This window comes from Cavia porcellus, unplaced genomic scaffold (assembly GCF_034190915.1).
Source record: "Cavia porcellus strain 051 isolate PalLab524CR breed Dunkin Hartley unplaced genomic scaffold, mCavPor4.1 scaffold_22, whole genome shotgun sequence".
Lineage (NCBI taxonomy): Eukaryota > Metazoa > Chordata > Mammalia > Rodentia > Caviidae > Cavia > Cavia porcellus.
This window is the reverse complement of record NW_026947505.1, coordinates 12,553,453-12,568,756: the sequence shown is the minus strand read 5'-3', so window position 1 is coordinate 12,568,756 and position 15,304 is coordinate 12,553,453. Positions and strand designations below refer to the sequence as shown.

The 15,304-nt window shown below is 38.2% G+C and overlaps 1 protein-coding gene across 10 annotated transcripts in view; it reads left to right on the top strand.

The window, feature by feature from the left end:
* The window catches only part of Shprh (SNF2 histone linker PHD RING helicase), an 82,365-nt gene that overhangs the window by 52,675 nt on the left and 14,386 nt on the right, over nucleotides 1–15,304 (top strand). For all 10 annotated transcript variants that reach the window (XM_063233453.1, XM_063233455.1, XM_063233458.1 and 7 more), the window contains 3 exons: nucleotides 2,573–2,674; nucleotides 5,683–5,754; nucleotides 8,477–8,665. In XM_063233453.1, coding sequence (XP_063089523.1) covers nucleotides 2,573–2,674; nucleotides 5,683–5,754; nucleotides 8,477–8,665 — 363 coding nt within the window. The remainder of the gene's footprint in view (nucleotides 1–2,572; nucleotides 2,675–5,682; nucleotides 5,755–8,476; nucleotides 8,666–15,304) is intronic.

Sequence of the window (15,304 nt, the reverse complement as noted above, 5' to 3'; positions counted from 1 at the left end):
AGAATAGTGTTTCACCACCAGATAACCCTGACCTAAAAGTAGTTACCATATTGTCTCTTTCCTTGAAATCCTTGAGTACAACTTCGTATACTGTAGCATTAAGTATATCAAAACAATGTAAAACCACTTAAGAGAATGACAGCATTACAGAGTATTTAGAATCGACTAACAGAAAATGAATAATGGTTTCTGTATAATCTCCTTGTCTTTCAAAGGTTTTTGCTTATACTATCATACATAATAAAATCCAGTAAGATACAACCTATTTAGACCATTGGAGACAGAAGGACAAAAGCTAGATGAGACTTCAAAACAAGATGATACTAAATCAGTATTACCTATTAAGATGTCATTTTCTTCAAAATAGCTGTTCCTATCATCCAATCTTCTCTGCCTCATTTCTGTTGAGCTCTTATTCTGTCAGTAGCTGTCAGTTTGTCTTCTTCACTTTGTTCTCTGCTCCATTAGTCGTGGCCTCCACTATTTCTGGATTCTTTGTATTTTTCTTTTTTTAGAATATCCTGCAATACTCTCTGTAGAGTTGAATTGGTGGTTGCAAATTCCCCCAGTTCCTCTTTATCCTGGAAGCACCTTGTTTTCCCATCAATTTCCAGGGACAGTTGTGCAGGATATCTCAATCTTGGCTGGAGATTATTATCTTTCAAAGCTTGAATTATTTCCCCCCACGCTCTTCGTGATTTGATGGTTTGTGCAGAGAAATCTGCTGTAATTCTGATGGGTATTCCCTTGTAAGTGGTCTGTTTCTTGTCTCTGACAGCTTTTAATATTCTGTTCTTGTATTGAATTTCTGGAATTTTTATTATTATATGCCTGGGTGTTGCTCTGTTTGGGTTGTAGGTAGCTGGGGTCCTGTATGCCTCATACATCTGAGTATCTTTACCTTTTGCTAAATTAGGAAAATTCTCCTGGATTATTTCTGTGAGTAGCTTTTGTAGTTCATTTGTTTGTGTCCCTACTTCTTCTTTTATGTTCGTAATCCTTAAGTTATGGATCCTCTTATCATCTTCTTGTCTTTGTATTATTGCTGTTTGTTTCTTTGCTATTTTTAAGAAGTTTTTCATTTCATTCTCCCATATTACAATTCTGCCCTCCAGTTCAGATAGTCTGTCCTTAGTTTCTTTCAAGCTGTTATGCCAGTCTTCGATAGACTTCTTAGTTTCTTGGTAGTCCCTTTGAACCTGCTTCACGTATTCTATGCTTTCCCTGTTTTCTCCATCAAACAATTCTCCCCTCTTTCTCTGTTCTTCCATTCCACCATCTGTTTTTTCTTGGGTGGGGCTTAGCATTTCTCTGACTATTTTGCATACTTCTAGCTTCAGGTCGTTGATAACTTCATTCCTGAATTGGTCTATGAGGCTCTCTATATGGTGCTTTATGTGTATTGGTGCTGTGTCCGCTATTGCCTGTTTCTCAGAATTGGGGGCCGAGGAGCCTTTCTTGTTGCTGCCTCTTCCCATATTCTCTGTTCCTTATATATGCAAGCTTATATGAGAGGCCCAGCTTCTCTCCCTGTCAGCCACAGCCTGATCGAATTGCGCCGGTTAGGTGTTCCCACTCACCGCTACGCACCAGGCAGCCTATGCGGGGCCCGCCCCTCCCGGCCTCCGTCAGGCTCTGCGATCTGGGTTGGGCCAGCCTACGGGGTCCGCCGGCAGCGTCACACAGGCCAGGCACTTTTCACCAATCCCGCCCGAGAGGGGGATGTGTGGCTGGAGTCGCCACCGCGCCCTGCTCCCGCAGGACTGCTCGGGCCCAGAAAGTCCGCTGGAGTCAAACTGTGGTGGAGTGTCAGTTTCTCTCACTCACCTCGCCACAAGTCAGAACATGCCTCCCTGCCCGTCCTGTTTTCGACTCCATTCGCAGACTCCCGTTCTCAGAGCTTCCGCGCGTCTCTCTCCTTGCCGAGCTGATGTAGAGGCAGCCAGCCACCGCGCGGCGGGAAACCCAAATCGCGGCTTCCAATGGCGCAGGGTCCAGCCTCAGCAGCGAGACTTTTCTGTTCCTGTTTTAGCACCAGGACTGCATTCCAAGTTGGTTTCTCTCAGCCGAGTTCGTTCCTGAGTCAGCAGAGCATAACTCCACCTGCTTATGTCTCTTTAGTCCGCACCATATCTGGCTTCTGAGCCTAGTTTTTCAGAGAGCCCTACATTTGATTCTTAATACTAAAGGAAAAAAGGATAGTTCTTGTTAGAATTCTGCTACTGTATTCTACTTGGGTATAAGAGAAAGAACGGGAGGAACATTCTTCTGAAAAAGTCATTCTGGTAAAAGCAACATGTCATTTAATTTTTCTTCATCCCATGGATATTTTACTGAGAAATGCTACAGAAATAGAATTTGAGTTGAATTTTAGACAACTTCAAGTATATAGAATACTTTCTACACTAAATTTTACATTAAATTCTACGCTAAATTTTATCATGTGTAAAACACAAAGAAGCCTTTTAAAGATATATTATCAAATACCCACTTTGCAAATTTGAGTTTTAATATGGAAATGAATTTTCGGCCATCTTTCTGATTTATAATATTTTTTGTTACTTGTTTTTAGGTAGAACAAAATCGTATAAAATTACTAAATGATAAAGCTGTTGCTACATCACAGCTTCAGAAGAAACTTGGGCAGCTTCTTTACCTAACTAATTTGGAAAAGGTATTGTTTTTAAAAGATGGTGCTTTTTCAGTATTGTATTATAATATTATCATACTAATGACTTCTTCCATGTAAAATACCATTTCTGTAATTAATAGTACAGATGTTTAAGAAGTTTATCCTTTATTTGTATTAATTATGAGTCAAAAAATTACATTTCTTTAAAATAGCTTCATAAATCACGAAAGATTATATGTATGGAAATTATCATTTACACAGATGATGTAAAAACCACACACTACGTGGAAAACAGCATAAATAAACTGTAATTCAAAGTCTAGAAGCATTCCAGCCTACATCTGGGTGTAAATTGCATTGTATGACATGTACACATGTATTCACGCAAACATAGTAGACAGGCACTGTTCAATTTTGGCTTTGGGACTTTGAAATGTCTAAAAGCGGATACATCAGAAGGCATGATAATAAAGAATAAAGTTCAACAATTCAGTGTAACTCACCATACTTCTTCTCTGTTGTAATCAAAGTATTGTATAAGACATTGATGATTTCATAAGTGGTTGATAAATACTCCACTGTATGCAAGAATTCATAGACTGTTAGTTCACAGAGTGTCTTACCAGAACTGGAAAATACATAGAAGTATTTTCTTTCAGCATTGTTACAGTAGCACAACATCTTTAAAAATGGTAAAAGAAATCCTGACAACCTAGATTTCTATGCTGAAAGGAAATAGCCTGAAAAAGAAAAAAAAAAAAAAAGCATAAATCGAAATATTTTCAGATAAACTGAAAGAATTCATTCTCAGTGGATTCACAGTACAAATTTTAAGGAAGTTCTTTGGACTAAAGAAAATTATTCCAGATTGAAGAATGGAACTATAGGAAGGACAAGAAAAAAAGGAAAGACTATTGACTATTTAAAACACCCATGCTGTTGTGTAGAATACACACATGTAAAGTAAAATGTATGATGATAGCATGAAAGAAGGAGGTAAACCAATGTAAACTGTTGCAAGATTCTTCCATTCTTTAGAAAAATGGCCAACAATTAGGTAAGGATATCAAACTTCGGGCACTTTGAATAATAAACATGGCCTAACCAACACAGATAGCCTTACCCAACAGTGAGAATGTACCCTTTTCTCAGTGTACTTGAGACATTTACCAAAATCAAATAATAATAATTCAAAAATAACTTAAGATTTTCAAAGGATTGGCATTATGTAAGGATAGGTTTTCTTACTAAAGAAAAATTGAGTTAGAAATCAGTGGCTAAAGATAACTAAATAAATCCCAAAATTGGAAATTAGGAACACACTTCTAAATAACCCATAGCTCAAAGAAGTTATGTGAAAATAAAGTTTCTGAACAGAATGAAAATATGTAATAATATGTAAGATATTTTTATAGAGAAATTTCTGGCTATTTTAATTGACATATAAAAGGGGAAGTCTACATCGTTTAAATCAGGGGTCTGCAGACACCACACGCAGGAGCATTCTAGCCTACCACTTGTTTTCATAAGTAAAACTTTATATTGGAACACCACTGTGCTCATTTATTTTCCAGCTGTCTATGGCTGCATTTTACTCTACAAACAGAATTGAGCAGTTGCAACACAGACCATGTGGCCCACAAAACCAAAAATATTTGCAATCTGGTCCCTCATAGAAAAAGTATCAATTCTATCTTTAAATATATCAAAAAAATAAGAGACGGTGAGGTGTGGGAAACTGTTTGCAAACTGCTGTGATAATGTCCCTATGTGTATACGCTCTTTTAAGCCATCCACACCCACACTGAGTCTGGAGTTGGTCAGCTGGCTACTTTTGACCTTGTGACATTAGAGACCTAGAAAGTATATGCAGATTCTCCCAATCTTATTGCTCTCTGAACTCTTGAGAATAAGCAAAGAAGACCAGATTAACTTTTGGGGGAGCTGAGCCTGTAGTTCAGCCTCTCTCACACTCTGCCATAGATAAGACAGATGCCACCCTGGACCATCCATCCCCAACCAAACCAGGCTATCTCCAGATTATCTCTGTGACCTGTGGGATCATAAGAAATGTGCAGGGTTAATTGTAATCCACTATGTTTTTAAGTGATTTATAATGTTATCTGAACCACACATCAATAGTTACTAGGCAAAATCAGTTTAACTTTTTAAAATGCATGTATACTTTCATTTTAGTTAATGAAGTTTTGAGTTCTGAGGGGCCAAATCTATGCACAATTTTTAACAATTTTATTTGATCAATATTCTTTTATTACTCATAAGTCAAAGAATAATTTTTTACATGTTTAACTTTGGTTTGTAAAACCATAAAAACTGTAGTGATCTATCTAATTTACTTTCTTTTGTTTTCCTCAGTTTTAAAACCTGTTTGATAATTTTTTGAAAATTCTTTCAGATTTTGTAATAATTTTAATGAGATTTTGAAAAGCCATTACATTTTTATATCATCTCCAGGAACATAAATCTCAAATCCATAATATTTCCATTTTCCAACTATTATCCTTTCTAGTTTTTGTCTAACGAAATTAAAAAATAGATGCTAAGAGTCAGCCATTATCCGTGAGGGGAGATACTATGTAACTGTATGTTTTCCTGCGTCACTAAGCTATGTCAAGTTAGGTTTACATTATAAGTATGCATTTTCTTAGAATGTTTAAGGAGGTTTTATTTCAAAATTATAAATTATGCTTTTAAGTAATCTATATTTCTTTATAACAAAATCTAACCTGAAAATAATTTTGAAAATTTAGCGTGTTATATTTTGCTTTTCATTTTGCAATAAACTACCATTACTGGTAACGCAACAAACTGTAACAAAATTTGTTACAATTTTATTTTTCACACCTTAGTGTTATGTGTGTAACTCAAGAATAATAGTATTAGGTAATAAATAAAGTTTTGGGTCAGCTCAATAACTAGACTATTTAAATTGCTATTGCCAACATTTACTTTTGTGAAATGCAAAATATGTATCAGATTGCAAAGATAAACATCTAAGTAACATGTTTTTTGGAATCTTTTTTGCACAGTCTCAAGACAAAACATCAGGAGGTATTAATCCAGAACCTTGTCCAATCTGTGCTCGACAGTTGGGAAAACAGGTGAAATTATAATAACTGGTATTTATTTGCAATCTTAAAAGGCTTCTATATATGCCCCCCACTTTTCCCTTCTCTTCCTGCTTTCCTCATCACATCTGTACAAGAATAACAAGTTTTACCTCCCATGTTAAAAGTAGGGCCAGAATTTAGGTGATGTGCTTGTGGCAATCTATGGTTGAACAATCTTTACACTAACTAGTAGGTTAAAAAAAAGATTTCATGCTAGGTGTGGTGGCACACGCCTATAATCCAAGCAATTGGGAGGCTGAGGCAGGAGGATCACCATGAATTCAAGCCCGGGCTGACCTACATAGTGAGACTCTGTCTCAAAGAAAAAAATACATATTTCATATATTACTTAGGAAACACCAAATGAGTCTGTCTTTTTCATTAAAGATTTTTAATTTTGATCATATTTCCAGTCATAAGATTATTTCCATGTAATTTAATTTTTGTCATGTTATCATAGTTATCTGATAATTGTACAGAAATATTATGCAGTACACATTGATTTACTTAAGGTAATATAACAATATAGTAACGTAGCTCCTAGCATTATTACTATCTTGTAATCCAGTCATTAAAGTAAAAATAACATCTCTCTTAAGGAAAGTTACATGTAATTTTTAGGATACTATTAAAGCAAATAAATATAGTTCTTTGTTATTTTTAACGTACAAATGTTTATGAATATGATGGCAGCATACTAGCTTGCTTTTAAGAGGTTTGAATCTCTACGCAACTAATTTATTTCTGCTTTTTATGATAAATCAATATATTTGTATACAATATCAGAATACCATTGCATTTCAACACTTGGAAAATAAAGTAAATACTATTTTATGCAAGTGTTATGACAAGTAAAATATTCTTGGTTGCTGTTTTCCTATAGAACTGAGAATGTATAGTTCAGTGTATGAGTTCCATATTCTGAGAATCAGTAATCAAAAAAGAATCTTTCAGGTTCCAGGATTTATGGAGATGAATTCTCGAAGTACACTTCATTTGATTAAAAGTTTTAAGAAGATAGATGCGACATTGGAGAGTAAACAGCAGGATGTGTAGTGTTCAGACACTGATGCTGTGGTGACCAGAGTCAGGATGCAAGCACTGTGATTGGACAGGAGTGGCGGGATAGGGCAGCTCAGTGGGAAGGCTTGCGCCTGCATTCCTGAGCCTGAGATTCCATCCCCTGTGCCACCAGGGGTTTGGGCACTCATGACACAGTGTCTTTTTTTATTTTTAGCTTTGATGAGATTTGTGCATTTGGATTGTCTCTGAAATTTATTTCATTTTGTCTTAAATATTTATAATTTGTAAAGTTCTTTTATATACATAGTTTGATTCAACTGGAGTATAATACAGGTCTCCTACACTTAGAACAGACTGATTATAGTAGTGGTAATAAAATTGTACACTATGAACTTTGTTCCTATCCACAGCCTGTAGGAAGAATAAACCTTTCCCCTTAGCTTCCCAGTTCGCTGCCACCTCTTTGAGTCAGGGCTGTTAAGTTAGGGTGTATCAACTCTACTGTCATGGTGTTGCCATTTGTTTCTCTGTTTTGGCCATTTCACTGTGCCCTTCTCTGAATGCTTGAGTATGGGGCGGCCCTGTCTTCCTCTCCATTGTGAATGGGAGTGGACTGTTGTGCTCTGTAGCTTGTCCGCTCTGAGTTCCATAGTCACGAAAACCCTGTCCAGTAGAGGAAGTACCCTTAATCCCCAGTGGCGCTGGCGGTACATGGTATACAGACAATGCTGCTGGTAGGAGGCAAGAGTGCTCGCGAAGCAGCTCATTAATTCTGTTCCATCCTCAGCTCCTGAGGACTCTGAGAACAGAGATGCAGGTAGAGAGCAAGCACAAGTAGTCTCAGGCAACCAAGGCCCAAATAGGTAGCCCCTAACCCTTTGAGTAACTAAAAGTAACACCAGCCTCATCTCCCTCAGCTTTGCTCTTCACTACTGTGAACTACTTTGCAAGGCCCTTCTTAGAGCTCCTGCACAGTACCTTGGGTGCTCCCCGCTGCACACTTTCTATGCAGGTCTAAGGAAACAAAACTGGACATAGACAGAAGGAATCTGGCACTCCACACCATTCAGTTTTCATTAAGGTTAAATAATTTCATGCCATATCTTTTGGTGTGACTAAATGTAATACTTGTCTACACCTTAGTGACCAAAGAGAGGCATGTGCTCCATGGTATGCACCAGATTTTCGGAGATTATCATTTTTCTTTTCTTTCAGTGTACAAGATATTTTCAAACATGTCTTTTGAGTTTTTTAAATATATCCAGAACCACTTTTTAAGTAAAACAGATACTAGTTCATCTCATTTTATGTACAAATGCTTTAACATGTGAAAATATCAATCTATGTCGTAAACTGAATAGAATATATTCTCAAAATTAATGTTGTTCTCAGTTTTTCTATTATAAGCGTTGTTAGAGTACCGAAAGAATAATTTATTTTTTTTCTAAAAATCTGAAAATTAGAATACCAACTTCTTATAAAACAATGACTGGCTTATTACAGGGACCAGAACTAAATGCTATGAAAGCTTACTCTTTAGGCTTAAAATAATTAAGAAGTGTTTATGTCTTTAAGACTGTTAATGCCATGAAATGATCAGGAAGTGAAATTGTCATTTCTTCTGTTTACAGACTGGAAAGCATCTGTAGTAGCATTTCACTAAAGTTTGCTCATGTATTTTCTTTTGTAGTGGGCAGTACTGACCTGCGGACACTGTTTCTGTAATGAGTGCATTGCTATCATTATCGAACAGTACAGTGTGGGCTCTCACAGAAGCTCCATTAAATGTGCCATCTGCCGCCAGACCACATCCCACAAAGAAATCTCGTATGTCTTCACCTCAGAGCAAGCAAGCCAAGAGGAGGACATTCCCGTGAAGGTAAATCAGTCCATACACACGACAGAAATCAGTGTCTGACCAAGGGGAGCATTAAAATCAGAAGAGAGCTGGCACAGGGAGTGGTAGAAAGCACTGTTGTCCATGGAAATCCTGCCTGAAAGCTTTGGCATTACCAGCTACTCCTTCATTGTGGGAGGATCATAACTACACTGATTCTAACGGAGTTAGCAGCAGTCAGTGCCTGCTGTGACAAAAAGAACCTGTCATCCACACCCATGATGGCAAATCTTTTAGAGCCTTCAGTGATAACAGACTGCGTCTGCAGCACGCGGGCCCTAGCTTCACCGCCACTGTAACAGTGTTTCTGTTCACTGCAGATGGATAGAATTCTGGCTTAAAGAAAGATTTCTTTAAAGAAAGCTTTCTCTTTGTTCTTTTATTCAGCCTTGGTTATCAGAGATAAAAGCATGTCCCAGCAAACTGAAGGGAAAAGTAGATTGGTTATTAACAAAGACTTCCACGAGAAAAATCTTATGTGTGTTTAAACACCATGTACTGATATTTAGAATACAAGCAAAATTTCACTTCACCTTCCTAATTTTTTCCCATGCCCATTCAGCATTTTTAAATAATTACTAATTTGAGAAATAGGATCGGAAATGGGACTTATTAAAGAGTATTTAAATGTTCAATGAAAATGCTTTATTAAACAGTTTTGTTCCTTGTTTTCCTTAAACATGCTTCTTAAAGTATTTCTAATCAAACTTGGACAAAGGACAAATCCAGATGTAAAGGCAGTGGGGAATATGGCTCAAATAGCTTGGTGAATGATGGTGTTAACTCGTCGTCAGCTCTTTCTGAGTTCCTTTAGGAGTCTTTGAACTCTTCTCACATGTTTGTGAAGGACATGTTTTGTGAGTAGCTACAACTGAAATTTGCTGCAGTTGTTAAGGTGCCACATCCCAACAAAATTAGGGTTGATTAAAGAATTTTTAATTGCTATTTTTTTCCTACGCTTGTTTGAGTAAAACTTGTAACGTAGCAGTCCCAGTGCTCTGTATATGTAAACAGAATTCAGAAGTTGGAAAAAACTTTCATCCATTCTCTCATTCCACTCATCACTGTTGAACAAATACTGTGTGGCAGGCGGTATGCTGGGCCTGACAGATGCCGCGTCTACTCCTGAATAGCGGGGGCCTGGGCACTGCCCTGATGCAGTGCATAGTTTGGCAAAGTGGTATATAAAGGCGTGATCTTGTGGAAAGAGGTTCCCAGACAGAAGCACACGTGCATGTCCACACAGGCACACACGCGCACACAGAGAGTATAGAAAGACCCTGCTGAGAATGACTCGGACAGAGCTGTGTGGCTGAAGTCAGAGAGCAGGTCTGGCATGCAGGGAACCTGTGAGCCCGAGCAGGTCACAGGTGTGAAGAGTCCACCTGAAAGTGTGAGAACTTTATTTTCACTACACTCAGAAAGCCGTTGAACTGTTATAAGCAAAAAAAGTACAATGATTAAATTTAGATTTTTAAAATTCTTCTTGCTGCAGTGTGGAGCATTGCACAGTTTAATGAGGGATAGGAAAAAAGAGTAGAAAAAAATTGGAAAGATCCGTTTAGAAAGCCACCGAAGTCCATTGGTGACTTCATGAGAGGGTAGCAGTGGAGATGGTGAAGAGCGGGGATATTCAAGAGGTGTTTAAAGTTAAGGAGAAAAATAGAGTGTTAGTGGCAAAGGTGACGGTGGAGACTCCATAGACGGCCTCTTAGTTTCTGATGTGAAAATCAGTGTATATATATACTGATAAGATTTGGAAGAGGAATACATTTAGGACATACTGTATTTGAAGTTTTTAATGTGAAGTGGAACATACAAAACTCAGAGTCTGTGACTAATGATCTTCAGAACCCTGGCATTGAATGAGATAAGCTAAGGAAAGAAATACGCTTCAGGTAATTGCCATGGCCCTTAACTTTTTAAATAAAGAGAGAAAAACTAGAAGAGCAACTAAAGAGCTGGGCAGTCCAGGATAGGATGCCACCAACCGAGGGCATAGGAACACTCTGCTTCCATGCAGAAATGGTTACCAGCTGAAGGTGATCAGCTGCTCGTAATACGGACTTCCATGGCTAGCACTGTCACTGCCGACTTCAGAAGGAGCTCTGTCAATGGAATGAACACAGAGGAGAAAAGCCCACTGGAGGGGATTGAGGAGTGAACAGGAAGTGAATAAGTGGAGACAAAAATCCCCAACTTATTCATAGATGTGGCTGTGGAGTAGAAAACCAAGAGTTGCAACCAGAGGTATAAAGTGCAGAAAGAGGATATTTTTGTTATAGTTTTGTTATATTTTTAAGAGACATAAGACTCTTAAGCATGCTTACCTTCATTTGAACAAAATAAGATAGCCTGAAGATGTAGGAAGGAAGGAATAACTGCAGCATTAAATTTCCTGAAAGGTAGGAGGGGGCTGATGAATGAAGAAGTCCGGTAGCAGCTGTAGGTTGAACTGTTGAGCAAACAAGCTATTAGGATGGATGTGTGTATGTGAACGTGGGAGAACTTGATCCAGAGAGGACAGCATTAAACGCTGTGGGCATGGTTGTAGAAGGAAGTGACTCAGATGGGGCAAGGGGAAAGGCAGGTGCTAGAAGATGAAGGGGTGAGGCATGGCTGTTGGCTGAGGTGTCCAGTGTACAGTGCATAATACTGAGAATTGAGATGTAGAGGTAAAGATTATAAATTAGGCATTAAAATTCTTTAGTGAATGAAACTTAGTTTTCAGTAAATCATAGCAAAGATTAGAGGTAGAGGTAACTGGGCTTCAGAAGGCTCAAGAGTGTGGGAAATTTTTAGAACAATGGTTTAAGTACTGACCTGAAATCTGTATCAGGAATCAGAGAAAATAATAGCAATAGTCTAATGCAAGGATTTTTAAGGATAAACCTCCTCCATTCACAAGGGCTGCTAAGAAAACAGCATGCTCAGAGGATAGCTAGGTTCTAATTAAAGTAAGAAAGTAAAGAGCAGTGTTTCCACAAGGTTAAAAAATAAGTCTAAGTTTCTTGATTTTTAGGTACAAGTTCCATGGGGCTGGGGTGGGAGGAGAAGGAGAAAAGCAGGAGGGTGAACAGGAGGAGGGAGCTGCAGAGCAGCACAGAGTAACAGAAAGGGCGAGGAAAAGGGAGGAGAGGAGACGCAAGGTTCATCTAGTCCTGATCTGTGTGTGTCCCCTGGATAAATGTGTTTGCAAGGTGGATGCCATAGGGTTGCATAGTGGAGAGGTCAGTGACCTTGTGTGCACCGTGAGGCCTTTGGTCCTACTCACCGCCCTCCTGCCCAGGCTCCTCTCTACTTTCTTCCCACTCCTGTCTTTCCCCTTCCTTGTGCTTTTCCTTCCCCTAAACGTAGTTGTTCTTAGTTGTTTCTGGCTTTTTTGTGTCTCAGCCTTTGGTCACATGTATCCCATGGCCTCAGGTGGCATCTGTGGCTACAAAGCAGCAGCTCACGGTTAGATGGTGAAATCATTTGTCACCATACAAGCAGCCAGTGTGCGACAGAACTGCTGCGTCAGGCCCAGGCAGCGAGCAGCGGGCAGATTGCTCTGGCTACCAGTAAACAGTGCGCCTCCGTGAGACCGAGTCACTGGAGTCACTGAGCCACAGGCCCAAACACCTGTTCCCTTGGTGGCAGATTCCCTAGACACCCAGCAGAGAGATGGGGCCGTTGCATTTGCTGTCCTGTTGGGACAGGCACACTATCCATTGTGCTCTTGCTTCTTCCTGCCTTCCATAGTCCTAAGGAACACATGCGCTAGGTGAAGCTCTTATTTTAGAACTATACTTTACAGGATTTGCTAGAGATAATAATTTCCCGCTTGCCCACCTAAGAGGATTATATGGTTACATTTCCTTTTTATGGAACACATGACCCAATGTTGTTCCTATTATGTAAATAAATTTTATCCTGTATTTTCTCACACTGCTCTTAGCACATTTGTGTTTGTTCTTTCCTGTCACCTTTTGTGTCTGCCACTTCTGCCTCTGTACTTTTCTGCCTAGTCCTTGAAACATCTGCTTGTTGTATTTTCATTTTTCACACCTCAGTCTTCTACATCTGAAACTTCAGCATTAAGTGGTCACGTCACCTATCTTGAAGTGGAGGAGAGTGACCCTACCTAAAAGAAAGATGAGTTCGTGTAAATAAGAAAGATGTTATTTTCAAATTTTAGAATTATTAGTTCAAATTACTGTTAAACCTAGAGGTATTTTTCTTTTATACTGTTGGTATTTTCAAACCCCTAATATTTAATAAACAGTATGGAGAATTTTTTATTTCATTAAAGTTTTTGTTTTATTTGCAATGTGTATTTCATTGAAAGTATTCATGTCAAGACTCTTGGACGTGGCAAACAATATAATGTGATTTTCTTAGTGTTTAATCATATGGTTGATACCAGATAAAAGGTATCTGGAGAATATAAAAATACTGTTGCACAGTATCCAACCTTTTTTTTTTCTATTGGTACTTGTGGAAATTATAGAGATTATAGAATGTAAAACATCTTGTCGATCAACTGCAGAAATAACATAAATATTGGGACCACAAACATTCTTTTAGTGGGTGCACTTAAGTTAAAGACTATATCTTCACTAACACAGTGTGACAGTATTCCTAAGTGACCTTTGGAACCTACTGGGCACTTCACAAAGTAAACAAAATTCCCCTTGCAAGTTCTGACAACTGCCAGGCATTTTGGATGGTGAAGTAGGCCTCTTGGCAGAACAAATGCCCCACGTGACATGTTCCCTGTGTCTTGTGTTTGGCCAGGGTTCAGACAAAGCATGTCTGCCAGTAGAAGCCCTGTCCCCATTATGGGTCAGATTCTTACATCATAAGAAGTTTCTGTCTAGGAGGAACTCTAGCACCTAGATACAGCCACGGCAAAACAGCACAAGTGCTTCGTCGTCTTAAAGCCTTTATGTATCTGATAATCAACTGCTATAATTTTAAAAATGCTCTGACTCAGTACATGTGTGATATGATCCAGGATTCTGACTGTACCAGTAAAACAGTGAAAGTCTTAAGAATTAAATTACACCCCCTGCCATTTGTAGGTAAATGAATGCAACTTGAGAATGTAATGTGAAGTGAAATAAATCAGACACAAATGGAAACACTGCTTTATTTCTTATATGAGAAACTACATTTTTTATATTGTATATATCTACATACACAAACGAGCAAAACAGAAGAGAGATAAATAGGAAGTAGGAAATTGCATAACTACAAACTCCGTAAACTACATATTTTCCTGTTTTTAAAAAATACTTCAGTATATATGCTAATTCATTTCATTTTAGTGCTTTGAAAAGAAAGTTTGTGTTATTATCTGTTTACTTCTTTTTTGTAAGAATCTTTTTGGTTTATGCCTTGTACTGAGTAACTACTTTGAAGATAATGATATACAGTGTAATAGTTAATGTTGATTATTTAGTTATAAAAAAGAAAAGAAAAAGAAAAAAATAATTTACTGTCCTCCCATCCCAAATCAAACTCTTACTTGTGTGTGGGGAATAAGAGTAGAAAAAAAAAATGATATTGACTGGCATGTGCTACCATGCCCAGCTATTAATTCACAAGAAAGAAAACAGTAGTTCAAAATACAACAAAATGTGCACAGTACAAATAGTGCTCACTTCTTTTCTCATTTTTGCCTTAACCCTGAACAATTTCACCTGTAGGACTTTCAATATAAATTAATCTTCCTACTCTGCAGCTATGAAGAAACCAGTGTGCCTGCTCTTCCTTTGATCATTCTCTCTATTATACCCTAATTTTTATAGCATCCCTTTTACTGTGCATAATACTCATACTTGATTTTCTAATTATGGACTTGTCTTCCATAATTTTCCCATGACTGCTATGCAAATGGAAAATTCCAGAGTTCTTAACACTTCTGAAAATAAATTCATTCTACCTTCACTGTAGAGGGACTGAAATTGTCCTTGATGACAGATTTCACTAGCAGTGTTTTGTTTACCCCATTTATATACAGAATATGTATTAAAATGTAGTACGAAAATTTCTAAAGCTGTGGCTTGCCTGCTGACATAAAGTAGTCTCTAAACATGAAAGTTGCTTCTGTTTGGTAAAACATAAGAATAAATATCCTCATCATGCCCATCCTGTTGACTTTTCTGGGATATTCTTCAGGGCTCCATAGCCAGTTTAGCCCTTCACTTTGTAAGTGGAGCTAAGACCATAAGCACCTGTAAATGCTGCTCAGAAAAAGGAGTGTTACGACAGATGTGACCAGATTAGGTAAACAGAAACAACTAGAAGGTGGCACAGGAAGGAGGACCGGACCGAGACAAGGGGATATCATGGGCAAGTGCCTGGCTTGAGGGCAGCGACTGGGGTGCCTTACTTCATACAAAGCAGAGGGGACGTTCTAGTCACAGCATATTTTTTCTTTTATATAAATAAGTACAAGTAACCTTTTGCTGCTTTAGCCTGCAGAGCTCTCCCTTCTGCCTTTCGTTTCTTCCCTAAAAAAGAGGTCTCAGCATACAGAAAATAGATGTGAAAGAAGTAGAGTAAAGCCAGCTCTATTGTCTTTCTGTGCCACACTCACAGATTTTACTAGTGTGTTCCCTTCCTTTTCCCAGTATG